Source organism: Rhinopithecus bieti, unplaced genomic scaffold, assembly GCF_001698545.2.
Source record: "Rhinopithecus bieti isolate Rb0 unplaced genomic scaffold, ASM169854v2 scaffold_7580, whole genome shotgun sequence".
NCBI lineage: Eukaryota > Metazoa > Chordata > Mammalia > Primates > Cercopithecidae > Rhinopithecus > Rhinopithecus bieti.
Genome location: NW_016805470.1, coordinates 223,930 through 249,068, shown reverse-complemented (window position 1 = coordinate 249,068; position 25,139 = coordinate 223,930). Strand labels below are relative to the sequence as shown.

At 52.0% G+C, this 25,139-nt stretch overlaps 1 protein-coding gene and 1 long non-coding RNA gene across 2 annotated transcripts in view; one reads left to right on the top strand and one right to left on the bottom strand.

The window, feature by feature from the left end:
- SIRPA (signal regulatory protein alpha) overlaps positions 1-16,971 on the bottom strand; it is a 48,666-nt gene extending 31,695 nt beyond the window's left edge. Inside the window, 2 exon segments of the mRNA XM_017872535.1 lie at positions 16,287-16,374; positions 16,867-16,971. Of these exon segments, the coding sequence (XP_017728024.1) occupies positions 16,287-16,365 (79 nt within the window). The 5' untranslated portion in view covers positions 16,366-16,374; positions 16,867-16,971.
- A 381-nt stretch (positions 16,972-17,352) lies between these two features.
- On the top strand, positions 17,353-21,732 carry LOC108529977 (uncharacterized). Its single transcript, XR_001885734.1, has 2 exons — positions 17,353-17,750; positions 20,197-21,732. It is a non-coding gene; the product is annotated as an uncharacterized LOC108529977 (long non-coding RNA).
- The last annotated feature ends 3,407 nt before the right edge of the window (positions 21,733-25,139 follow it).

Genomic DNA, 25,139 nt, shown 5'->3' with positions numbered 1-25,139 from the left:
TGGTTCTGGGTCTGGGGTCACTTGCTGGCCAAATTATTTCCTGCTCTCTCTCGCCCGCCTGGCAGAGGACGCAACTGTCCAGGGGCCTGAACCGTCTCAGGGAGAGGAGGGCGGCTGGGCAGGCATTCCCACGCACTGCCGGTGGGAGTGGAAATTGGAACATCCTTTCAGGAAAGCAGCTTGGCAGGATGAACCAAAGGTGTGAAATCTGTTCACCAGCCTTTGCTGGGCTGCGCCCTGAGGACGTGACCCCAGATATGGAGTAGGTTTCCTGTATAACGATCTTAAAGATGTTGGAAAAAGCCCAGACAGTCAACGATAGGGGATGGTTAAGTGAATTACGGCCTATCCCCTATGTGGAATTACAGGCAGCTGTAACAAGCCATTACCATGAAAACGGCGGTCATATAGAAATTTTCATGGCATCATTTTAAATAATATTGTGTTTATGCAAATAAAACCTGTTCACTGCAAGGCATTTAGAGAAAATAAAGAAGTATGAAAACAAAGTAATAATCTCACATCACACTATCAAAGATAACTGCAATCAACATTTTGATGTAGTGAAAATACGAGTGAAGAAAAACAATCTAACATCATACCTTTAGGTAACCAAGAATATGTGCAGACATTCTGCTTTGCATTCACTTAAGTGTTTGCATGAAAATAAAAAATTGAAAATATCCTAATATCCCAGGAAAGGAGATTGGCTGATCCCATTACAGTGAATCCACTTTCACAGATATAGGCCAAGTCTATAGCCATGAAAATGATGGTACAGAATTACAATGGAAATGTGTTACAAGATCAGAGTCTGTTACCAAGTGGTAGATCCGGTGTGATCCCAAACTCCCAGTTTTGGGCAAAAACATGATATTAAAGAGTAGCCATGATTATTTTGAGTGGTAGATTTACATGGAATTTTGCTCTTGCTTACATTTTCTGTTTGCACTTCTTTCGTAAGAAAAAAAGATGAAGAAAATCTATACTCTCTGTATGATCATGACTTTGTAAAATAAAACTATATATAAACAACTGGAGGGTATTAAACGAAGCTATAAAATGTAACTCTCTTTGGATCATGAATCTAAACTTCATGAGGTTTTTCTCTTTTTTTCCCCTCCTACTTTGGGCATTTTTCAGCTTCTCTAAATTGGATGAACACAAAAGAATATTTATAGCATCTCATTTTGTTTTTTAAAAAACCTGTACATGTAATGATGTATGTTACTATATGTGTACTGTTTGAATGAACCTCTCCTCAAGGGATTTAGTCTGTTTTGTTCACTGCTGTTTCCCCAGCTCCTGCTACTGTGGTTGGCACAGTGTAGATGCTCAATAAATATTTGTTGATTGGTCAATCGCATGTCTAGAGAAAAAGGTTTGCAAGGACGATGGGTTAAACATGGCACTGTTGTGGTGTGTTACACCTGGGAAATGGGACTGAGGTAGGATGGGGGTTGGCATGTTTTCTTATTGCTTTATAATAAATCATATGTTGTATTTTTTTACAGTGAACATTTATTGGTTTTGGAAAAAAGTTAAAGTAATGAAACAAAACACATGAACATGTTTTCTAAGGGGAGAAGTCAGCACAGTGGGTGGTCACCATGCTTGTTGTAAGAGGAACTCAGTGCCCACAGCAAGGGCAGTCAGTGCTGCATTCTGGATCCTTCCGTGTGCCAGGCCCTGAGCTAAGGGCTGTGAAATGGCTGTGTCCCTGGACTCATGGAGCTTCCACCCTCGAAGGCAAAGATGGATTTCAAAGAAATCAGTCAAATGATTACATCTGGAATATACCTAACCCCCTTGGGCAAGAGGCTCCTGCTGGCATCTTAGATCCCATCTCCCGGCCCCTTGCTGTGACCTGCTTCTCCCGCCACATCTCCTTTCTCTTCTTTGAACTGGCCAAGGATGGTGCGACCACCTGCATCGAATGCCACTGAGAGATGCAGTCAGATGAGGGCTGAGAACTGACCACTGCGACTTAGAAAATATATTTGATTTCTTAAAAAACAATGTTCATGTGTGTGGCTTTTCAGATTAAAAGATGAAAATAATTTTCATAAAGAGTAAAAAAACTACGCATAGTCACTTTTCTTTTTTTTCTTTTCTTTTCTTTTTTTTTTTTTTTGAGACAAAGTCTCACTCTTGTCACCCAGTCTGGAGTGCAATGGTGCGATCTTGGCTCACTGCAACCTCCACCTCCCAGGTTCAAGTGATTCTCCTGTCTCAGCCTCCCGAGTAGCTGGGGTTACAGGCACCTGCCACCTCGCCCAGCTAATTTTGTATTTTAGTAGAGATGGGGTTTCACCATGTTGGCCAGGCTGGTCTCAAACTCCTGACCTCAGGTGATCTGCCCACCTCAGCCTCCCAAAGTGCTGGGATTACAGGCATGAGCCACTGCACCCGGCCCACATAGATGCTTTTCCTAATAGAAAAAATATCAACTTAGAACTGAAGCTTGAGGCGGGGGTGGGGAGGGCTGCCTTGCCCTGGGGTGTGAGTCTTCCAGAAGCCTGTCTCATGGGGCAGGGAGAATGAAGCTAACAAGCACATTTCCCAAGAGCCAGCCTTGCCCAGGTGCTCACTGCCATTGCATGGGAGCTTGCCCATCCCCTGGAAGCAGGGGGTCACCACAGCAGGAGTCACAGGGACAGGCTGGAGGCCACCTGTTTGGATTCTTTGTAGATTCTTTGTTTGTACTCAAGGATGGCCAGGGCCTGGGAGGCTACGGCTGGAGCTCTGGCAGTGCACAGGGCTCAGCATTCTAGAGTGGCTGCAGTGATACCCGGCTTCCTTCTTCCCTCACCATTATTGTTATTCACCATCCTCAGAAGGCTGCGATTTTCTGCCCCACACTTATAGCAGCTCCTCATCAGGGGCTGCCTCTACTATCTTCTGGGTGTGACTTAATGCTGTGTGCAAGAGTATGCAGTGCAAGAGTGTGCATTAAAGAGGGTGCTCACAGGATGTAGAACAGGACCTTGCAATAGCACATGTGAACATAAATGTGCATTAAAGTGGATGCATACAGGATGTAATAAAGGGCTATGCAGAGAACATGTGAACATTAAGTGTGCATTAAAGTGGATGTACACAGGATGTAGTACAGGGCTGTGCAATAGAACATGTGAATATGAATGTGCTGAGTATGCATAAGAGTATGCACATGAGAACACATGTGTACATACATGTATGAGTGTACAGAGCATAAGCATCTGCACGCGCATGTACACATGGGTGGGCACAAGGAGGAGTGTGAAAGAGACGGTGCCTGTGTGCCGGAATATGTCAGAGTGCAGCACAGGAGTGTGTCTGAATGGGGGGCTAGGGATCATGGGTGTGGGCATGTGAATTGTGTGCAGGAGAGTGTCTGAATCATGGTGGCCTGGGCATGTGTGGGAGGGTGTGAGTGTGTGGGAGGGTGATGCAGGAGCGGCATGCACGTGAGTGTGGTGTGTATGTGTGTGTAGAGGGTGTGCGTGTGGGGGTGGCACGTGTGTGACAGAGTGGTGAATGCGTAAATGTGATTGTGAGGGTATGCGCACTGACAAGCAGGGAGGTATGCACATGCCACTATTTGTGTGCACCCCAGGTGTCCGTGCGCCCGTGTTTGGGAATGTGTCCAGCTGGGAATGTGCCTGGCATAGATGAGGTTGCTGTGTAAGTTTCCACAAGCACAAGGGTGATGGAGGATGTGAGAAGACACACTTCCCTCAAGTCTGCCATGGGCTCCTGGTGGTCAACACCCTGTGTGGTATCTGTCTAGGGTCCTGCCCTTGATAGGAGGTACTAACCTTTCTAGAGCACCTACTTACTATGTGCTGGCCACAGGGCACAGCAGTGAACAGGCCAGCCCAGAACCATCTGCTGGAGCCCATGACCCCATGCAGGGAGGCAAAAGGTAGCTGGGGCTGCATTCATGGTCGGGGCTGCACCAGTGGATGGCTGCATGGATGCCGCAGTTCCCAAGAAGAGACCTTGGGCATCCAACAGCCATGACTACACAGTGATTTCCTCTGGAGTCAGAATGATTCATTCATGCCCTCTCAAACCTCACTCTGCTGCCAGACCCTGTCCTAGATACCATAGAAAACAGAGCTAAATAAGACAGGCCCTTGCCCTTGAGAATATCTTAGCATGTGGGTCCATCCTGGACATGAGCAATGACCACAAACATGGTGATCAGTGTTGCAAGAGGAGGTCTGGGGATGGGGTTCTGGAAGAGTGAAACCCAGGAAGACTTCCTGAAGCTGGTGGCCCCTGAACTAGGTCTTAAACGCTGACAGAGGCTGGGGTGAAGGAAGGCATTCCAAGAGGAGGTAACCACATGAGCAAAGATGCAGAGGTGACAGGACTCAGGGTAGAGTCCATGGAACATGCTCACTGGCTATAAGGAAGCTGAGATGGGGAGGACCTGGGACTGGGCTGACCTAGCACCCTGAAGGATGGTTTCGGTTGCCCATCTGAAGAACAGGCCAGCACTGGGAGCATTCTGCCAGCACCACTGGATACACCCGTTGGGCAGGGACAAAGCAGGTGCTGTGGTAGAAACTGCTACCTGCATTGAAGTCACCAAAAATGGGGATGCATGTGGCCTGGTAAATGAGCCGAGGGCTGGCCCAGGGGCTCAGGGTCCCCACTCCTTCACCCTTGCCCTGGGTAGCTCTGAGAACTCAGTGCTGTGCCATATCCCTGCAAGGAAGGGGCAGACTCTGGTGGCCCCTTCCATGCAGTAGATAAACTAAGGTGGTAAGACCGTCCGGAGCTCAGGCTCTGGGGCCAGATGACCTTTATGTCTTGTCTCTAGCAGGGTGATTGGCAAAGTCGCTTTTCTCTAAGCCTCTGTTTCCTCACCTGTAAACAGGAAATGCAGCTCCCTCCCTCCCCAGGTCAGATGCTCTGTAGTTAGAAGTGCTGGACTGAAAATGAGACATTTCCTGGACTCCCTTTCATCCACGTCCCACAACCCATCTGTTAGTAGATCCTGCTGGCTCAACTTCTAATACATGGCCAGACCCTGACCTCTTCTTACCACCCTGACTGAACCTCCACGCTGACCTCCCTGCCTCTGCCTTACCTCTCTACCAGCCACGTTCCCCCAGCAGCCAGAGGAGCCTCTAAAACCTAAGTCAAGTGACATTCCTCCTTCGTGCAAAACCCTCCCACAGTCCCCACTGCACTCAGAGTGAAATCCAGAATTTTTACAGTGGACCCAGGGGCCTACAGCCTTGTTCTTCCCAATTGTACCGGATTCTCCACTCACCACATGGCCTTTGCACTCACCATTGCTTCTGCCTGGCACTTTCATCCCTAGATATCTACATGTCTGGCTCCCTCCCCTCCCTCAGGCCTATCTGAGAGGCCTTCCTTGGCCATTCTGTCTAAAATATTATCCACTTCAATGTCCCCGGCTCTGCTTAATTGTTCTGTATATCGTCCCCACTCAAAAAACTACGCATTTCCTTGTTAATTTTTTTAAAAGTGCTCATTTCCCTATCATAGACTCTTATAAGTCCTTTGAGAGCAGGAACTGAGTTTTCTTCCCTAGGGTTGGAGCAGTGCCTGGCACTGGTTGAAAGTATGTTTTGATTTGGATTCCAACTCTGCTACCCATGAGACTCCAGGAAATGTCTCACCCTCTCTGGACCTCTGGCTCTTTATCTGCAGAAGGGGTCTCATGATGATGATGATGATGATGATGATGATGATGATGATGATGATGATACTAGGGTTGTTCTGAGAATGAAACGGGCTAGCGTGCCTGGCACAGAGTAAGTACTCAATGCAGAGCAGCTGTCACCATGCAGATGGGTGTCTAAAGATGAAGGGGGCGACAGATGACCACGTCCTTAAGCCTGAGAGGCTCAGGATCCTCTCCGAGGGAAAAGCAGCTCTGCCTCAACGCATGCATGAGGTGAGCAGGCTGAGCACACTGCTGGCAAGGAGTCAGGGGGGACAGGCAGTGCTGGGAGCCCTATGGAGCATTTGCTGGGTTCAGATGGAACCTGGAGGTGATGAAGCGATGCTTGCAGTGTGACCCTGTTTGCAAAGTGGCAGGAAAAGAACTGCAAATCTGTGTAAATATCCTTTAGACTTAACAGGCTTTTGGGGGACCAGCAGAGGCTGGAAGAGCAGGTAGAGGACATTGACATCTACTAGGCTTGGTGCCTTGACAACCTAAGGACCTTCTTTCCTTCTCCCCATTTTGCAGAGGAAAAAACCGAGACCTGGAAAGGCTGAGAGCTTGGGAGGTTCTCCCAACCTCCAGGCCCTAACCATTGCCCTGAGACAGGCCCTGCTGCTGCACAGTTACACTTTCATGGGGGCAATACATGGGCTAGGCCAGATAACCAGAAGCCTTCATTTAGCCCTCAGGACATTCCAGCCCAGAGTGGCAGGTGCTATTGTCACTATCCCCTCCTACAGATGAGGAAGCAGAGCCTGGAGAGGCAGGTAAGTGGCAGAGGTGGGATTCCAACACTAGAGCCTGGAGCCACCCCATGCAATCGCTTCTCCCTGCGACAGGTTCCCTCCAGTTCGGCCTTCTGGATTCTCAGGTTGCCAAGGATGCGCACACATTTTCCCAGCTGAGATAAAGGGCCCCTTAAAAGCGACACGCATTTATTAAACGACATTTGCCAGGGTTTCAGCACACTGCCGGCAGCAGTCAGTCTCTGGACTGACGGGATTTTTCCCCAAGCTGACACTATTCACTGATTCCTTTTATAGAGCATTTTGCAGCTTGCAAAAGCACTTTCCACGGCTCTTAATTCCTTAACCCTCAATAGTCACCCATTTGGGAGGAAATAACGTTAGCAGTTCCATTTTGCAGATGGGGAAACGGAGGTTCAGAGCTGGGAAGACACCTGCCCCAGAGTACACAGCCAGTGAGCGGCACATGCTGGACTCCAATTCGGGAATGCGCCCCAAAGCAGAAGCCCCTCCATGGCCTCTCCTGCCAGAGGAGTCTGTGGAGTCATCAGTACAAAGGGCCAGGAGGACATGCAGGCTAGAGCATCAGGGCTGGAAGGGACCTGCAAGAGAGGAGCCAAGCCGAGCCCCCTGGTCACAGAAGGAGAAACTGAGGCTGAGGGGGCAGAAGAGTGGGGAGTGGGTTTCAGGTCTCCCTGCTGGCAAAAGATGGAGCGGGGACTCCACCAGCTTTCAAAATTCCCAAACCATAAAATGATGACAATCACATAACAGCAGTAACAATAGCTAATAAGCGCCGATGCTGCCCAGAGCAAGACAGGCCTCATGGAACCTCTGCAGGAACCCAGTAAGACAGGGCTGTTACCACTTCCATTTCACAGAGGACCAGATGTGAAGCTTTGGGAGGTACAACCATTTGGCCAAGGTCACAGGGCTGCCAAGCAGTCTGATTCCACCTCCCTCTGTCCTAACCCCTACCCCGCACCAGACTGCCTCATGCAGTGACCCTCTGGAGGAGGCTAACCTCAAGGTGGGGCCTCCAAGCCAACCCCCAGCCTAGAGTGCAGCACTAATTACGTCACGTTTCATGATTTGCAGCACCTGATCATTCATCATGGTGTCTAAAGTGGGGCAAGCAGTTTGTATAGCCAGAATTTTAAGTACGAATTCTGGGGTTTCTTGCCTGCCTCCTCCTATCCCTCCTGGCATTGATATCTTTGTGCTTCCTGATATCTTAGGGTTCTTTATGACAGCTTGATGGGCAGGGAATTGTGGTATGATCCTGGCTCTGGCCACAGAGGTGGGACTGTGTGGTAGTTAGGGAATAAGCTCTGCTTGTACAACCTCATAACTCCAAGCCTGCTCTTTAAAAGGGGGCTTTTAGTACCCACCTTGTTCTTTCATTCAATCAGTATCTTTTAACCCACCTACTCTGTGTCAGGCCCAGTGCTGAGGTCCTGGGAGGCCCGACGGCGAGCAAGAGACACAGCCCATCTCTCATGCAACTTACATCCTAGTGGGGGAGACAGGGCTGAAATAATGTAACGAATTAATATAGAAATAGCTAGGAGCACTAGGCAACAGGCAGATTTGGCCCAGTGATAGAAAATCACAAGCGAGAACCTCTTTTGGAATGGGATGGTTGGGAAAGCATCCAAGGAAAGGAGGTGGCACCTGAGACCCAAAGGAAGCAAAGACCAGGCAAGATGTTCCCGTAGAAGAGACAACCGGTGCAAAGGTCCTGGGGTGGGAAAGAACCTGGTGAAGGGCCAGAAAGGAGGCTGCCAAGGCTGAAGCCCAGGGAGGAAGGAGAGTGGTCAGAGGTGAGGATGAAGAGACAGACATGGTCCAGAAATGCCATGCGGTAAGGACTTTGATTTTCTACTAAGGGTGGTGGGAACCACCGAAAAACATTTCAGCAGAACCAAAGATGACTTGATTCACTCCAGCTGCTATGGGTGAAGGGCCTGAAGGGTGCAAGGGTGGCTGTGGAAAGCAGCCAATGGGGATGCTGCAGCATTCAGGGGCCTAAATCCTAGCTCTGCACATAAAAGCTTGGGCAAGTCACTTTACCTCTCTGAGTCTCAGTTTCTTCATCTGTCCAATGGGTTAATGGTATTTCCTATCTTACAGAACTGTGGTGAGAATTAAATGAGAGAATGCATAATGATCCTGTCACAAGCCAGACATGCTCCATGTCAGGTGCTCAATGAGCCACATCCTGCTGGTCTGGCCCTGACCCCTGCTCACTCCCCCACCTCTTCTCCTTTCACTCCAGCCCCACTGGCCTCTTTGCAATTCCTGGAACATACAAGCTCATTCCTGCCTCAGGGCCTTTGCACCTGCCATTCCTCCCACATGGAGGGCTCTTTTCCTGCTATCCCCGTGGCTACTGGCTACTCCTCCATTTTCTTTTCTTTTTTTTTTGGGACAGAGTCTTGCTCTGTCACCCAGGCTGGAGTGCAATCTCGGCTCACTGCAACCTCTGCTTCCTGGGGCCAAGCAATTCACCTGCTGTAGCCTCCAGAGTAGCTGGGATTACAGGCACATGCCATCATTCCCGGCTAATTTTTGTATGTTTAGTGGAGATGGGGTTTTGCCATGTTGGCCTGGCTGGTCTCAAACTCCTAACCTCAGGTGATCTGCCCAGCTCAGCCTCCCAAAGTGCTGGGATTACAGGTGTGAGCCACCGTGCCCAGCCTTACTTCCCCATTTTCTTGAGGCCTGTGCTCTTTAGAGCAGCCCTCTCTCTGTCCTAACCTTCTCCTTTCCTTCCTCCTGCTTTTCTCCCCAGCTACGTGGCATCATTTGTTTACCTGGGTGTATTTTTTTCTTCCTCACTAGAATGTCCGCTGCACGAGAGCAGGTGTTTTTGTCTGTCTTGTTCACATTTGTATCCTCCAAGCACCTAGAGCCCTCCCTGGCACATAGTAGATGCTCAAAAATATTTGTTGAATGAATATTTACAATTAAAATGACCCTAATAATGACTGCAAAGTGGTTAAGGGTAAAGTGAGGAGTGGAGCCTGGCTTTACCTCTCACTGGCTGTGTGGCCTAAGGATGAGCCCCACTTGGCCTTGGGAAGCCTCAGTTTCCTTATCTGTAAAGTGGGGATGAAGGACCATACTGTTTGGCTCGTGGTGAGGGTCAGACAACAGTTCACGGGAAGGGATGTGGAGAGAGTATGGGTGGGTGAAATGACACCTCATGTCTAGCACTCGCTTTATGATACTCCCCGGTTCTCCTCTCCCCAGCAAAAATAGGGGCAGGGGACAAGCATGGTAGAGAGTTGATCAGTGTCAAAGCTGAGGCTCATTACATCATTCCTTCTCATTTTGCATATGTTTGAAATTTTCCAAAATAAAAAGATAAGGAAGAGCTAACACATGTTCAAGGCTCAGCCTGTGCCGAGCACATCGTGTACCGAGTATTTCTTCCACCACAGGCTTCCATTTCTGGAGAACACCGATGGTCGGCCTGAAGAATGGAACTGTAGAAACGGCGCTGGTATCACCGCCCACCTGCTCCAGCCGTCCCTCCTGGCTGGGAGGCCCATCGCTCACTCCCGGCTTCCAATCTCCCTCCTGATCCGAGCACCTGATCTCCTTGGGCTCTTGGCGCTAATCTGCAGCCATCTAACACCCTGCGCCCCCGAATGAATGTGCCAGGAAATCTTACAGACACAAAGAACCAATTCTGCAGCGTTTCCAACTTCCACCTCAGCTGTTTTGCATCTCTCTGGACCGAGGGCCTGGCAAGACACCTGGCAGGGAAAATCTATCTCATGGAGGGCTTCATCAGAATAACCACCCCAGGAACACCCGAAGTTTACAGGAAAGCAGATTCAGCTGTGAAAATAGATGCTTCCTTCTCTAGTATGGGGACAGGGACGCACCTTGGGGACACACACTGCCCCCACCTCATAGGAAGGTGCACTGATAGAAATATGAGAGGAGGCCGGGTGCGGTGGCTCATGCCTGTAATCTCAGCACTTTGGGAGGCCGAGGCGGGCGGATCACTTGAGGTCAGGAGTTCGAGACCAGTCTGACCAATATGGTGAAACCCAGTCTCTACTGAAAATACAAAAATTAGCCGGGTGTGGTGGTGTGCATCTGTAGTCCCAGCTCCTGGGGAGGCAGAGATAGGAGAATTGCTTGGACCCAGGAGGCAGAGGCTGTAGTGAGCCTAGATCGCACCACTGCACTCCAGCCTGGGCGATGAAGTGAGACTCCATCTCAGAAAAAAACAAAAAACAAAAAAACAAAAAAACAAAACAAAAACAAAACGAGAGCATCACTAAGGGAGCAGGGTGCCATCACACCTGGGCCTCAGTTTCCCTACCTGTCAAGCAAGCCTCAGTGATGGCTAAGGAATGGCACAACAGTTAACCACATAGGCTCTGTGATTAAGCTGACAGTGGTTATCCAAATCCAGCACTTACTGTGTGGCCTTGGGCAAGCTGCTTCACCATTCAGAGCCTCAGTTTCCTCGCTGATCGAATGGGTCCGAAGATACCGATGCGTATCACCAGGTGGCTGTGAGCACCACTAGGGTCGCACACACCAAGTGCTGAGCCCAGGAAGCAGAGAACCCAGATGGTTCCTATAAGTATTACTTTAGTGTTTTCCCACAGAATTCGGGATCCTGTCAGATTTCTGGCCGAAACAGTGGAAAGTTCTAGCACAGCCCAGTTTTTAAAAGCCTTGGCCTGGACCACAGGAGGCTTGGCATTCCAGCGGGCCTTGCCATGGATCTCCTGCGTGGGCTCAGCCAGTTTTTTTCTCTCTGTTCTTTTGGCCGCACAATAAGGCACTGGATGAAAGCACAGAGGGCTCTCTCAGGCCCCCTATGGCTTTGCAGGTCCGGGAATCCACAACTGCAGACCTGTGGATCCAGACAGAGACACCTAGAGGCAGGCTGTGCCCACAGCGCTCAGTCCCTAGTAACAGGCAATTAAATCACTCTAGCCTGGGTTTCTACTCAACTTGTCCATCCCCCAACAGCACAAAAGCTGGGCGGTGCGGTGGCTCACGCCTGCAATCCCAGCACTTTGGGAGGCGGATCACCTGGGGTCGGGAGTTCGAGACCAGCCTGACCAACATGGAGAAACCTCATCTCTACTAAAAATACAAAATTAGCCAGGCGTGGTGGTGCATCCCTGTAATCCCAGCTACTCGGGAGCCTGAGGCAGGAGAATCGCTTGAACTCGGGAGGCGGAGGTTGTGGTTGAGCCGAGATCGCACCATTGCACTCCAGCCTGGGCAACAAGAGCAAAACTCCATCCAAAAAAAAAAAAAAAAAAAAGCTACAAGGAAGATATCAAGCTGAAGGACATTTGTTCACAGAACAGCCTTTGCTGTTTTTTAAGTACCCCCTATGTGTAAGCAACTGTGCTAGATGCTTTATGAAAATCCATCCCAATGTTATAAATGAGGAATCAAAACAGAATAAAGCCATGCTAATTACAACACTGGTTAATATGTACTGAGTGCTTACTACATACAAGGCATGGCTTCCAGCATTACACATGCATTAATTAACTTAATCCTTGCAATAGAGTGGCTAATACCATTCCTCTTCTACAGATGAGCAAAATAAAACACAGATTTCTGCAAATTGTTCAAGTCAGTAGCAGGGTTCAGATCAACACCCAGGGGTCTTAGCACTGTCTTAGCACTATGCTAGGTTGTGTGTCTGCGAGGAGAGGCTCCTCTGACCTCCCCCCAGGAGGCACATTAAGTTGAACCTCGAAGGATGAGTAGGATTCGGACATAGGAAGACAAGGAGGTACAGGAAGGGCATTTCTGATGGCAGGAACAGCACGGGCCGAGGCCCAGAGCTGAGAGTTCAGCTGAGGGCATGGATCCGTACAAAAGCATTTACCAAACGGAGTGAGGCCGCATGCTAATGGGTGTTCTACAAATCAAATGCCGCTTGTTCGTATGTTCAGGGAACACTGGAGTAAATGTGACCCAGCTCGGGATTCTACAATGCAGGGCTTCTCAGGGTCTTTGGGGTGCTCGCATGGCTGAGTAGCCAGCAAAGCTCTGGTCTGCAGGGAGGAAGCCTTGTTACCCTGCAGCATCTCAACAGGTCAGCTTGTTGGAAAACATGTGGCTGGAAATCAGGCCTGGCAGGGAGGAACCCCCGGCCTCACGGCAGCTTTGTGTTTTTTTTAAAGAAAACTTGGACCCACTCAACAGTTTGGAGCTGGGGAGTGACATGATCTGAGTTGTGTTGACAGGCCAGAAATCTGAGCACATTTAAAAAGAGAGAGGGGGGGGGGAAACCTTCCGTCAGTCCAAGACTACAAATAAGAAAATAACCTGTCGCACGGAGCCATTGGAAGCAGCAAGCGAGCGCGTGTGGGATCCGTACAACACTTTTAGACTCCCTTCCTCTCGCACACCCCCTCTCCATCTGTCGCAAAGGGCACCAGGAAGATGCAAGGAGGAATATTCCAGCTCTGGGGGCTCCAGAGCTCAGCAGCCCAGATGGGGGGCGCTTACAGGAGCCACATCCCCCCTCATGTGTTGTTCCTGGTGAGGACTAAGGGACTGTCAGTATTTCCACCCTCAGCAGGCTTTCAGAGAAATGCTTGTGACTTCATCAAAACCTCTGCCCAGAGAAAGAACTCTTCCACAGTCCTCCGCCCAAGCCCAGAGAGGGGCCTCTCTCACTCCCTCTCCGGCTTGGACTAAATCATCCTGATTAAGTCACTGAACTTATTCCTTAGAAGCCACCCAGCAGGAAGGCCAGTATCCAAAATCCTGGCTCCTCTCTATCACTTGGAAGTTACTTCCCTGGTTTGGGACTCAGTTTTCCGCATCTGCAAAATGGGGATAAGAGCCAATTCATGTTTTGCGGATGAGATGATGCAGGTGCAGCATCTAGCTTGGAATGCCGTTAACTATTTAATGAACGTTGGTTCTCCTCCCTTCTCTCAACACATGGTTCACACCAGCACTTCATAGGTGCTGCATGACTGCAAGTACAGACGTGAATTATGGTGAGTTCCCGAGGGGTTGGTAAAGGCCAGAAAGTACTCAGAGAAAACTATGGCTTTAAAGGAGCTTCCAACGGCCTGAGCGTGTCGAGCCAAAGCACTCCCGCCCTGTTGTCTCTTCTTAAGAAAGAGGAAGTGAGATTAACTTTACCATTTAGGAAAGTACAGAGGAGTCCCCCGAGTGTCACCCTCTACCAAAGGGTCAGAGGTTCACTGGGGGGCTCTGCTTCTCCCCAGATCCTGAACTGCAACTTGGCTTGGTCTCCTCCAGGCCAGAGAGAAGAAATGAATGGGAGTTTACCTGAGGTCGGCCTGGGGAGTGACTTAGAGGTCTCAAGGCCTCGCCGGGGCCAAGCAGGCATCCTGTGGGTTCAGCGTCAGGCCCTGCTGACACAAAATCAGGTGCCAGGTGTCCCCAGGCCCCAGTCCTTTGCCCTTCTCCCAGCCTCAGAATCTCCCTCCGTGCAGTTGTTTCAGGAAACAGGCCTCACATTGGGTCCAAAAACATAGGTTGGTGACTTCACTGGGATCTTTTTAGAATTTCCCTTTGGCAGCATTTGTGCTAAAAGCAATCTTTAGAAACTTCTTCCCTTGCCTCCCCCAACCAAGATAATTCACATGATTGGCCCCACCCCCCCAAAACAGTAATCATGTGAAGACACAGCAATCATGTGACACCTCCCAGGCTGACAGTTCTGCCTGAGACACTAGTAGTCATTCAATCCAAAGCCGCCTTCCTAAACCTGACATTTCAGTTTCTCACTCGAACAAATCCATTTTCTTAGAAAATTGGACAACTGCCTCCTTGTACCTTCCTACCCTCATATCCTGTCTACTTCTTTGTTGTAAATTCCATGTCTGGTGCAACAGGAGGAGGGGCCTGAGGCCCCATCCTTCAGCCAAACCAGGTGACTTCCCTGCCCAGGCCCATGGTGTGACCAGGACCCCAAAGAACAGAGACTGAAGGATGCTGGGAGGCTTGAGCTATGATGGTCGCACCCCATCCCTTCCCCACCACCCTCGACCAAGAAATTCATTCTTACCTCCTAAGATTTATTTATTTCAAAGCTAATCTTGGCCCCTCTGCTGCTCCCACTTTTTCAGGCTATTGATGCTGAATGGATTGGAACGGAAGTTTTATGGCCCAATCTTTACCATTTTATAGATTGTTTTATAGGCAAAAGGGGAGATGTGCTCACAAGAAAGGTGTTGGTGTTCCCAGCCAGTGCCCCAGGAAAGGCAGGCTGCTCATCTGAACACTTGCTAATCAGCGTCACTGCTCATTTGCCAGGGACTGAACCACAGGCTCCTGGTCGGAGAAGGGTCTGGAATAGACATTTAGAAATTAACTCGGGCCCAATTCCCTTCTTCAGGAAAATTAAGCACTTGTGATCGACACTTGTGCATTTCCAGGCCAGGAAGGATGGCAGGGCAAGAACTCAGACTTTTGCAGGGTACAAATGGCCGGCTCAGGCAGGAAGGAGCAGATAGGAGATGCCACTCACTGGAGAGACATGAACTGTATCAGTGCTCCCTTCCACCCAGCAAGGACCCAACTATAACTGAAAACAACTGGGGGTGGGGTTGGGGGGGAGTGGGGTGGGGTGATACCTATGTGAATTCCTGGGTTTCAGGGGAAACTGCAGGGCAGGGAGAAGCAGCTGTCCACCCCCCACTTCTCCTTCCACCCACTCTTTGCTAGTTCTCCCTTTCTCCCTGCTATCAGATGGTTACCATCTCTAGGCAAATGCAAAAGGGGGTGTTGGACACTGAGCTCATCTTTACCTCCCTCCTCAAGGGTGGGAGGTACAGAGAGACCCCTCTGCCTACAACACAGCTTCAAGAGGACAAAAAACAAGATCCCCATTCTTCTCTCCATCCCAACTCCCTTAACGCCATTTCTCTGCTCCCCCCACCCCACCCAGTGCCCTCCCAGGAGACCCATGGTTTTGCAAAACCCATTTAAGAAGAAGGACTCCTGAATGGTGACCTCACCCTTTGGTGAACATACACAGTAGCCTTCAGAGCCCGCCTGCCGGCGACAGCCAGGTGTTTGATGTAGGCCAACAGAAAGACATGCTCAGAGCCACAGGTAACATCCCCGCGGAGCACCTGAACTGCAGGGAGCTGCCTGGAAGCTCGGGGAAGGCAGGAGGAAGTGGGAGCTGGGAGCACCTCTAGGAGCAAGACCACCAGAGAGAGGCTTTGGCAACCACAGGGACAATTAACCATGTTTTTACATAAGGATCTGTTGCTCGCAGCAGCTCGCTGTGGGGTTACCGTGGCCTCCCGGTTCCCTTTCTCCCAGGCACACACTAACACTGGTTTACTCGGCGCACCAGAGGGAGGGCTCACTCTTCCCTAATTGCAACAGCTTGTCTCTGTTCCATTCCAGGCAGCATTGGGGGGACCTCTGCCCTCACCTCCTCCCCTCACACCCTGAAGTCAAACGTGGAAAGCCATATGTCCATGGGGAGAGATTCTGGGGAAGGAGGACCGCCCTACTCTGAAAGCCACTGTCAGTCAGCCTTCCCCATTGGACTGGGCAGGGGCTGAGTGAAGCAACTCAGCTCTTTTGTCTCAGTGCCCAGCACAGTGCACACAGTCAGAGTCCACAGAGACAAACTCTCAGAGAAGAGACTTGGGTTCTACCCTTGGCTGTGTGACCTTGGGCATGTCGCTGGCCCTCTCTGGGCCTCAGTTTCCGCATCTATAACGCTGGTTACAGGCGTCTCTCTCCCTGTTACTGCTCAGCATTAGCCGAATGGGTCCCAGTGCTAGTCTGAGAGGCCTGAGCCCGCAGTTTGGGGAGGGCAGCGGTGGGGAGCGGGGGGTGCTTACCTGACCAGGCGCAGGACGCGGTGAGCAGCAGGCAGAGCAGCGGCCCGAGGCGGCCGGGGGCCGGGCCGGCGGGCTCCATGGGCCGCGGCTGCGGAGCGAGGAGGGAGAGCGGCCGTGAGTGCGCGCTCGGGCGGGAGCAGGCTGGAGCGGGGAAATGACTAAGGCTCCCCCCCTTCCCCCCTCCCGGCTGGGCCTCCCCCCGACTCCGGAACGGGCGCCTGGAGCGGCTTAGGAGCCGCCGTCGCCGCCGCGGTTTTTGGAGACCCCCCCCTCCCCGCCCCCCAGGAGAAATCGAGAGACGGAGACGGGGAGAGACCCCAAGCGCGCGAGAAATAAAGCCAGGGGCGGCCAGAGAGAGGCGGCAGGAGAGAGAAACAGACCCAAGGGAGCCAGGCAGAGAGCCAGAGACACAGAGAGGCGAGAGGGGGAGAAAGAGGGGGAGAGAGAGCGAGCGAGCGAGGAGCGAGCGAGGCGGCGCGCAGATCGAGACAGACAGCGCGGGAGAGAGGACCGCGCGAGCAGGGGCGAGGGGCAGCACGGCCGAGCCCGGCCGCGCGGAGCCGCCCCCGCCCGCTGCCACCTGCCCCGCCCGGGCTCCACACGGCGCGGGCGGCTGGGCTCGCTTCCCGGCCCGCAGTTCCCGACCGCTGCCCCCGCCCTCCGGCAGCCCGCCCCCTCCCTCCTTTCCCTTCCCCTCCCTCCCGTCTTCCCGCCGCCGGGGGAGGCTTCGGGCTCCGGCCCCGCCGGCCCTTCTCGGCGAGCGAGCGCCCGCTTGCGCGCAGCCAGCAGCGCGCCCCGGGGGAGGGAGCGAGGGCGCGAGTTGCGCGCCCGCCGGGGAGGGCAGCGTCGCCCCCCGCGCCGGGCGCCCGGGCCCGGCACCCCCGCGCGGGCCCCCGGCTGCTGCCGTGGAAGGCGGCGGCGGCCCCGCGAACCGCCGCAGCCCGCTCGGGCTCGGGACTAGACGAGCCTCCGGCTCCGACAATGTGCCAGTTCAGAAGCCCGCGCGGCTAGTCCCCAGCGCCGACCCGTCCCGCTCTGCCCCTCCCCGTCCCTGCCAGGCTCGGACCTGCGCCGCCCGCTAGGGCTGGAAGGCACTAGAAGCGCCGCCGGGGCTACCCAGAGGCCGGGTCCCCGCTCCACTTTGCGCAAACTTGTTTTTCTAAGGTCAGCGCCGCGAGCTGGCTACATCGTCCTCTTAAGGTGGACTGGGGAAGTTGCGGCCGACCTCCCCTCGCCTCCGGATTCTGGCCGCGCGTCTACTCCCCGCTTCCCACTGGCGAGAGGCTGGAGGCGGCGAAGGAGTCGGGGAGTGGAGGCGCGGGGGTCGGGGGGTGTCTGCCTTTTAACCCTCCCCAAGAGGTCGTGCCTCTGAGCCCCAAAGCTGAAGGCCCCTCTTGGGGATGGGTGCGGGCCGGAGGGGCCCGATCCTTTCAGAGCCGGGCCGAGGTGAAGGAAAAGAAGGAAGTAAGTGAACGCAGGGGGAAGGGGAGAGGAAGAAGAGAGTGATGGTACAAAAATAGCGTGTGTGTAGGAAGGACTTCGGTGCCGCCTGGAAAAGAGGCGCGGGGAGGAGAGGGAGCGAGAAGGGGGCTGTGGCGGGGAACCAGAGGGGAAGGGCCGGGGCCTTCCCAGGGAGGTGGGGGCCTCCTGGCCAGGTGTCTCCGTGGTGGAGGGCAGATTGAGGGGGTGGGGAGGCCCAGGCCGGGGCGTGTGTGGGAGAGCGGGGCCCAGAAGGACAGGCCCGGAAGAAGATGAGGGGTGGGAGCCGGGGCCAGAGGCTTGGAGTTGGAGAGGACAGAATCTCGGTTTTCCTGGAGGGAACGCCGTTCCTGTAGCAGCCAGGTCAGTGATGGGGAGTGTCAGTGTCCTGGTCACCTGGCAGAAGAAGGCTCCGCACTGTGGGAGGAACACAAGTTCAAGACCCGCTGCTAATGGGAGAGAATTTTGCTTCACACAGTGGCAGTTAAGAGGATAGGAATGACACAAGGTGAGAGAAGGCCCAGCCCTGTAAATGGACAGAAAGTTGAGGCCCAGAGAGGGAATAGGTTTGCTTAAAGCCACACAGCAAAGCTTGGGGTAGCAACAAGATTTGAATTCCTGTTTCCCAGGTTAAAGACCTATGCAAAGTAACACTACCACCTCCCCTCCTGCCCCAAGCCTCCTGGTTAAATGCCTGGTCCTGCTGTTGTGCAGGGGGGCAGGGAGGGTGCCACACTTGAGAACATGGGCTGAACTCCCTGGGTTCAAATCCCCTGGCTACTGTTATGAGCTGGGTCGACTGGAAAGTACCTTACCTCTTCTGTGCCTCAGCTTCATCTGAAATGAGGCCAGCGTGAGTCTCAATTGTGAGGATTAGATGAGTTAATATTTGTAAGACATGTTAAAAAGAGCCTAGCATATACCAAATGCAGCATAAGCATTTGATAAATAAGTGAAGTGTTTGACAGCAGTCTTTGAGAACCCACAGGGTTTTGGGCAGCATTTGAAGTGCAAGGGAATTTTCATTTCTTTGGGTGTGGGAGAGCACGAGGTCCCTGTCCATGAGGAATTTATATTCTAGTAGGGGAGACAGATAAGTGGACAAGTAGAAATAATTAATGAAGAACGGAAGATTGAACTTAGAGAAGGAGAGGGATGAGCATATTTTGATAAGGGGGCCAGTAGGACCTCCCTGAGACATGGGTTGCTGAATCACAAGTAGGATCAACAAGGGGAAGATTTGGGGAGAAAGATGTTCCAGGAAGAGGGCCCAGCACAAGGAGGGGAAGGCCCCTGGCGGCTAGGCTGGAGGAGAGAGAGCACAGCATGCAGGAGTGGGGAGGGTGGGATGGTCTCCAAGACCTGGGTAAAGAGCCTGCATTTATTCTGCAGTTGGGAGACCCCTAGAGGGTTTTCAGCACGGGAGGGCCATGTCTGATTTATGTGTCTAAAAGGCCACTCTCCAAGCGTAGGGTGGACTGGAGAGCGGAGCGTGGAATTGGGCACCAATGAGAAAGGATATTGTTCTGGGGTTATCCTGGTATCTGATGTGGGGGCAGGGAAGGTCTCCATCTCTTCAGGCCACATCTGGTCTAGACCATGAAGGTGACCAGGGAGGCTCCTGGGAAAATCTGTCACCAGACTCTATCTGGGGTGGGAGTGGAGATGGGGGCTGCTGATGAAGTCAGAGAAGAGGCAGCCTCCTGCCCTGGACTTCTAGAAAGCTATGCTGTTCAGTTCCCCAAGACACACACACACTCACAAACCTGCCCGGGGATTAGGAAACTGGGGATTAGGGAAGGATAATAATTGAACCACCTGCTATTTATATATAGCACCTTTGGCAAAGGCGCTCAGCAGGGCTTCCCTCACCTCTCCCTCAGGAGGGGGCCCTGACCCTTGTTCTCTGTCCACATAAAAATCATCCTTGGCCAATCTCAAGGCTGAGAAGCCATTGAGACCCACAGGCCATGGGTAAACTGAGGTGAGGGGCAACTTGTCTGAGGCCACACAGAGAGATTATGGCAGATAATTGACATGAATCAGCCACCCCCACAGCAGGAGGTCTGGGCTGCCCTACTTTAAAATCTAACTGCTTTCACACATATTCATTCATGCACTCAACAATGTTTATTAAGCATCTGCTGGGTGCCAGGCACTGGGAATGCAACAGTTGGAAAACAGATAAAAATCCCTGCCTTCAAGGAGCTGACATTCTAGTGGGAGGAAACGAACTGATAAGTTCGTCAAATGGGATGGGTGCTACGGGGTGGGGGGAATTAGCCAGGGAAGCGGCCCAGGAGCGCTGATGAGAGGGATAGATTGCAATTTTGAAAAGGGATCAAGGAAGGTCTCACCGAGGAGGTGAGATGGGAAGCCAGGGGTGGTTGCATCCCTGCATTTGGTGCTTGACTCTTCCTCTTACTCCTAGAGGGCACAATCTGTCAGCAAATCCTGCCTGCTGGGCCTTCTCATCTCAACCAGAGCCAAACCACTTCTCAGCACCTCCGCTGCTTCCGCCCTCGTCTGAGCCTCCACCGCTCTCACCTGGGCGCCCTATTTCCACCTTGTGCCTTCTGTCGATTCCTTGACTCAGCAGCCTGAGGAATCCTTGCACAGAAGTCAGATCACATTCCTTCCCTGTTGTCAAGGGAAGAAGACAAATGGGCACGAGGAGGAGAGGATCAGGGGCTTGGAAGCCAAGATTTTGCCGATTTGACTTATGCAACTTGGGCAAAACAAAATGTTGAGCCTCAGTCTTTTCATCTGTGAAATGGGGATAACAAACTCTGATATGATGGGGTCAATAGTGACAAGTGAAAGCAGCCATGATAGCATGGCAGGGCCTATCTGGAGTTTGGCCGTTGCAGGGGGGTGGATGACACCCTTGTGTGTTCTAGGCCCTTTGAAATACGTTATCTGAAGCCCTAGCAACTCCACGGGGTTCCCAGAGGTGAGGAAACATGCCCAGAGACAGAACACGACTTCACCAGGGCCACCCTGTGGGGCATGCTGGCACCTGCACAGCCCAACTTCACCTGGTTCCAGCCCTGCCCGCGCTCTGCTCCCTACTTCCCGTAACCCTGGGCTGGCGTCAGCAGGCAGGCCTGCCAGGAGGCTGGAGCTGCCAACGACCTATTTTTCTGGGCAAGAAGAGCCATTTGGAGTTAGAGGTCTCAGCTGTGGAGCCAGAACAATAAAAATAAAAACAGCGTGGACTCCTGGGCAGCCTGGACCAGAGAACCAACTGCCCCAAGAGTTGCTGCTCACCAGGCTGAAGAACAAGTGGGGTGGGGGGATGGGAGATGGGAGTGACCTTACTGAGCCCCTGCTGTGTCCTCTGGCCCTTGCAGAGTAAGGGTAATCTCCAGGGCTCACAACAGCCCCTTTATCTGGGTCGCCAGACCAGTCAGGATTTGAACTCAGTTTTCCAAACAATTCCCATCTGTTCGGCATCCACTATGCTTTACAGACTGTGACATTCATACCACACCTGGGAGGGTGAGCTAATCATTCCCTCATTTTACAAATGAGGCAGCTCTGCTCACACGCCACCTCCTTGAGAGGTCTTGCCAGACCACCCTGTTAAAGTAGTCACCCTCACCCCTGCCCAATATGCCCTACCCTCTTCCCTACTTTATTTTATCTTCATAGCATGCATCATGACCTGCTAATATTGTGTGTCTCCATTGCATTTTTTCTGTCTCCCTAACTAGCTCCAGGTCAGTTTATCCTAGTGGCTTACACACTTCAGTGGTCTCTCAGACTAGCCCCGTAGGGCAAGTTGTTTTGATGATCTGTGCTTCCTTCGGGGTAATGATAGGACCTTGCCTGAAAGGGTTCTTGTGAGGGTTAAATGAGTTAACATAGGTTAAGCGTTGGCCAGTGCCATTGTTTTGTCCTAGAGCTGCAGCCCCAGGCCCTTCAACAGTAAACAGTAGGTTGTCAATAAATATGTATTAAATTTTAAAACTGGGCTGGGCATGGTGGCTTATACCTGTAATCCCAGCATTTTGGGAGGCAGAGGTGGGAGGATTGCTTGAGCCCAGGAATGCTAGGCTGCAGTGACCTATGATTGCTCCACTGCACTCCAGCCTGGGCAACAGAGCGAGACCCTATCTAAAAAAGTAAAAATAATAAGTAAATAAATGAAGTGCTCTGCCCACGATCCAATCTCAGGGCAAGGAATTGGCACAACCTGGATTTGAAGGTGGGTCTCTATGAGCCTGTGCTTCAATCCATCCCACTTCATAATCACCTCTCCACAGGCCTCCCTCCAACCACAGCTGTACAGGAATCAGAGCTTTGGTTCTACAACATGAGCTGATACCAACAGCCCCTGGAGGGATTGTTAAAACACTGATTCCAGGGCCCCAGCCATGGAGTGTCTGATTCAGTAGGTCTTAGGTAAGGTCTGAAAATTTGCATTTCTAACACGGTCCCAGGTGATACTGATGCTACTGATTCAGGGATCACACTTTGAGAACCACTGAATAGACTGCCATTCAAGCCAAGGTGAGACTCCTTTGTAAGCCCAGCCCCAGTTTCCCTGTTGGTTAGTCTGTCCATCCCTCTGGTTTCTGTCTTCCCCTTAGGGTGAAGGCAGAGAGCAGGAGAGCCCTTGGCTTGCTGTAGAGACTATAGCCAGTGCTCCGAAGCCTAGGGGCTGTGACAGATCACCAAGCCAGGGCCCAGGAGAGCTTTGCTGTAATTAGTGCTTTCCTGGGGAAGTCAGCAATTGAGCAACTCAGTAGGCAGGCAGCTCATAGGAGCCCATCAGGGGTGGGACCACACTGTCAGACCCTAAACACTGTTCTCAGGCTCTGGGGATCTGGCTCCACCCAGAGCTGAGCCCAGCTGTGCTGAGCTGAGCCCTCCCCAAAACCTCTGGGTGGGCATCCCTGTACTGGTGGTGTTGCAGGGGCAGAGAGCTAATTGCCTCAGCCATCACTGAGAGACCTGGGCTTGATGATTTCCAGGTCCTTCTCTGGTGCCCAGCACCAGGCCTGCTGAAAAGTCTTAGACACACAAGGATCTGGTGGATGAAATAAGGAATGAACAGATGACCCTAACTCCAGTTCTGATGGGACAGTATAGCTCGGTGGCTAAGAGAGATGCATGCAATTCCAGACTCTGCCCCTCACTATCTGTGTGATCTCAAATGGGTCTCAGCCTCAGTTTTCTCATCTGAAAATATGTAAGGGCAGGATTAATGCATAAAGAGGAGATCGAGAGACAGAGATAGAGAGAGACAGAAAATATGCACCAATGCATGGCAGCTGAGAATGATGTTTGTTGCCTACTCCATCTCGTTTTGTTCATGCAGTTTCTTAGGCAAAAAAACTTGGTGCCCTCCTTGACTCATCTCTTTCTCTTTCTTCCCTGCCAGCCAATCCTCTTGGCTCTACCTTCAAAATAAACCCAGAATCCAAGCACTCCTTCCCACCTGCATCACACTCCGGTCCCAGCACGTTCATTTCTCACCTGGATTAGTGCAGTCGTTTCCTCACTGGCTCCCTACTTCCTGGACTCCACGCCTTGCTGCTTCTTCAGTGAAAGCCCCCCATTGGCCTTCCATTCCTTCTCTTGGAGTAAAACCTGAAGTTCTCAGTGCAGCTCCAAAGGCCCCCTGTGATCCCCTGCTTCACTGACCTGGTCTCCCCACGCTCTCTCCCTTGCTCACTCCACTCCAGTTAATTCATCTCAGTATTCCTTGAACATGCCCAGCAGGTGCCTACCTCAGGACCTTTGCACGGGCTGTTCCCTGTGCCTAGAACCCGCTTCCCCAGCTAGCTGCCTAGTTTGCCCCTGACTCTTCCTTAGGGTCTCTGCTGAAGTGTCCCCTTTGCTGAGAAGCATGTCCTGACCACTCAGCTAAAACTGTCCCATCACTTCCTATTCCCTACTCCACTTTATTTTTTGATAGCATTTCCATTTCTTGACACCCTATCAATGTTATACATTTGGCTGATTGTGTGGCTCTTTCCCAGTGATCTTTGAACTCCATAAGAGTTCTTTGCCTTTGTTCCCCAGCACCTGGAGCTGAGCCCACACAGAGCAGGGCCTCATGCAAAACTACTGATAGAGTGAAAGAAGGAGCAGGAAGCAGGATGCAGCTCTGTCCATGAGGGCACTGGTGGCTGGATCCAGGGGCTCAGGCTCTGCCACCCTGAGGGCCTGGCGTGGCCTGGGTTTCCTGAAGGAACAGGTGTCCTCGTTGAACTCCCGACTGCTTTCCTGGGCAGGGAAGCCAAGACTCTAGTTGACCTCATTTCTGTACCCAAGAGAGGAAGTGTCTGTCCCTGGGTAGGAACTGGTTTGGCTCTCAGGGAAAGCCTAAACGACACATACCACTTTCTCTGCTGCTACAGATTCTGATTGGGACGATGGCCTCTGGGTAGCAGTTGGCCACACCAGCCTTCATGCTGCCGCTGCTGCTGGAGCAAGGAGGGAAGTGGATTGGGAAGTCTCCCAGAGCCCTTTGGTCTGTACCTGATGGGAGCCTCATAGCTGTACAAATGAGGAAACAGAGGCTCTACCTGACCAACATACTGGGTTAGTGGCACAGCAAGGCCGTAAACCCAGATCTTTTGATAGCAGATCCCTTAGTCTCCCTCATTACTCCCAACTCACACCCTGCTGCCCCAATGCCTACAACCCTGGGCTGGTTCATACTTGAAATTCCACCATTATAGTTTTCTTTCTCACTGTGTCTCGTTCCCTCTTCAGCAAAAAAGGTGGTAACTATCCCTATGAATCTCTGGGAATAGATGAGGAGACTGAGGTGCAGAGAGGGAAATGGGTGGCCTGAGCTCTCATGGCCTGTAGGCATGACAGGCCACATTAGAAAATATTAGTCTGTTTATCCTCTTTATGTTTCTTCTCTTCAGCTTCAAGCAAATAGTTGGGCTTAGTAAACAGGTGCTGCAGGGATTTAGGCAGAAAAATGAAGGCCACTTAGTCTTTAGTGAGGTCTAAAACCAGAGATTCCCGGGAAAGACTGGGAGAGGTTGGGGGCAAGCACATTGGAGAAGCTGGAGGGGGTCAGGCTGACAGGGGGTGCTGTTCCCACCCCAGCAGGATTGGGGAGGGGACAAGGCCTCCAGGGCAGGCCTCATGGTGGCTCCAGGTAGCCATACCTGTGTCTCAAGGCCTCTGCCCTCATGGAAGACCCTACAACCTCACAGGGTGGCTGAGATGGGGGGTCCCTCAGCGTGGAACAATGGGCACAGCCTCCATCAGTCAACAGATATTTATTGAGCACCTACTATGGCCAGGGGCTCAGCTGGATGCTGGAAATGAGAGTCACAGTTCCTGCACTCAAGGCATTCGCATTCTAGTGAGGGAGATGGAAAGATAAACACGTGAGTTGGG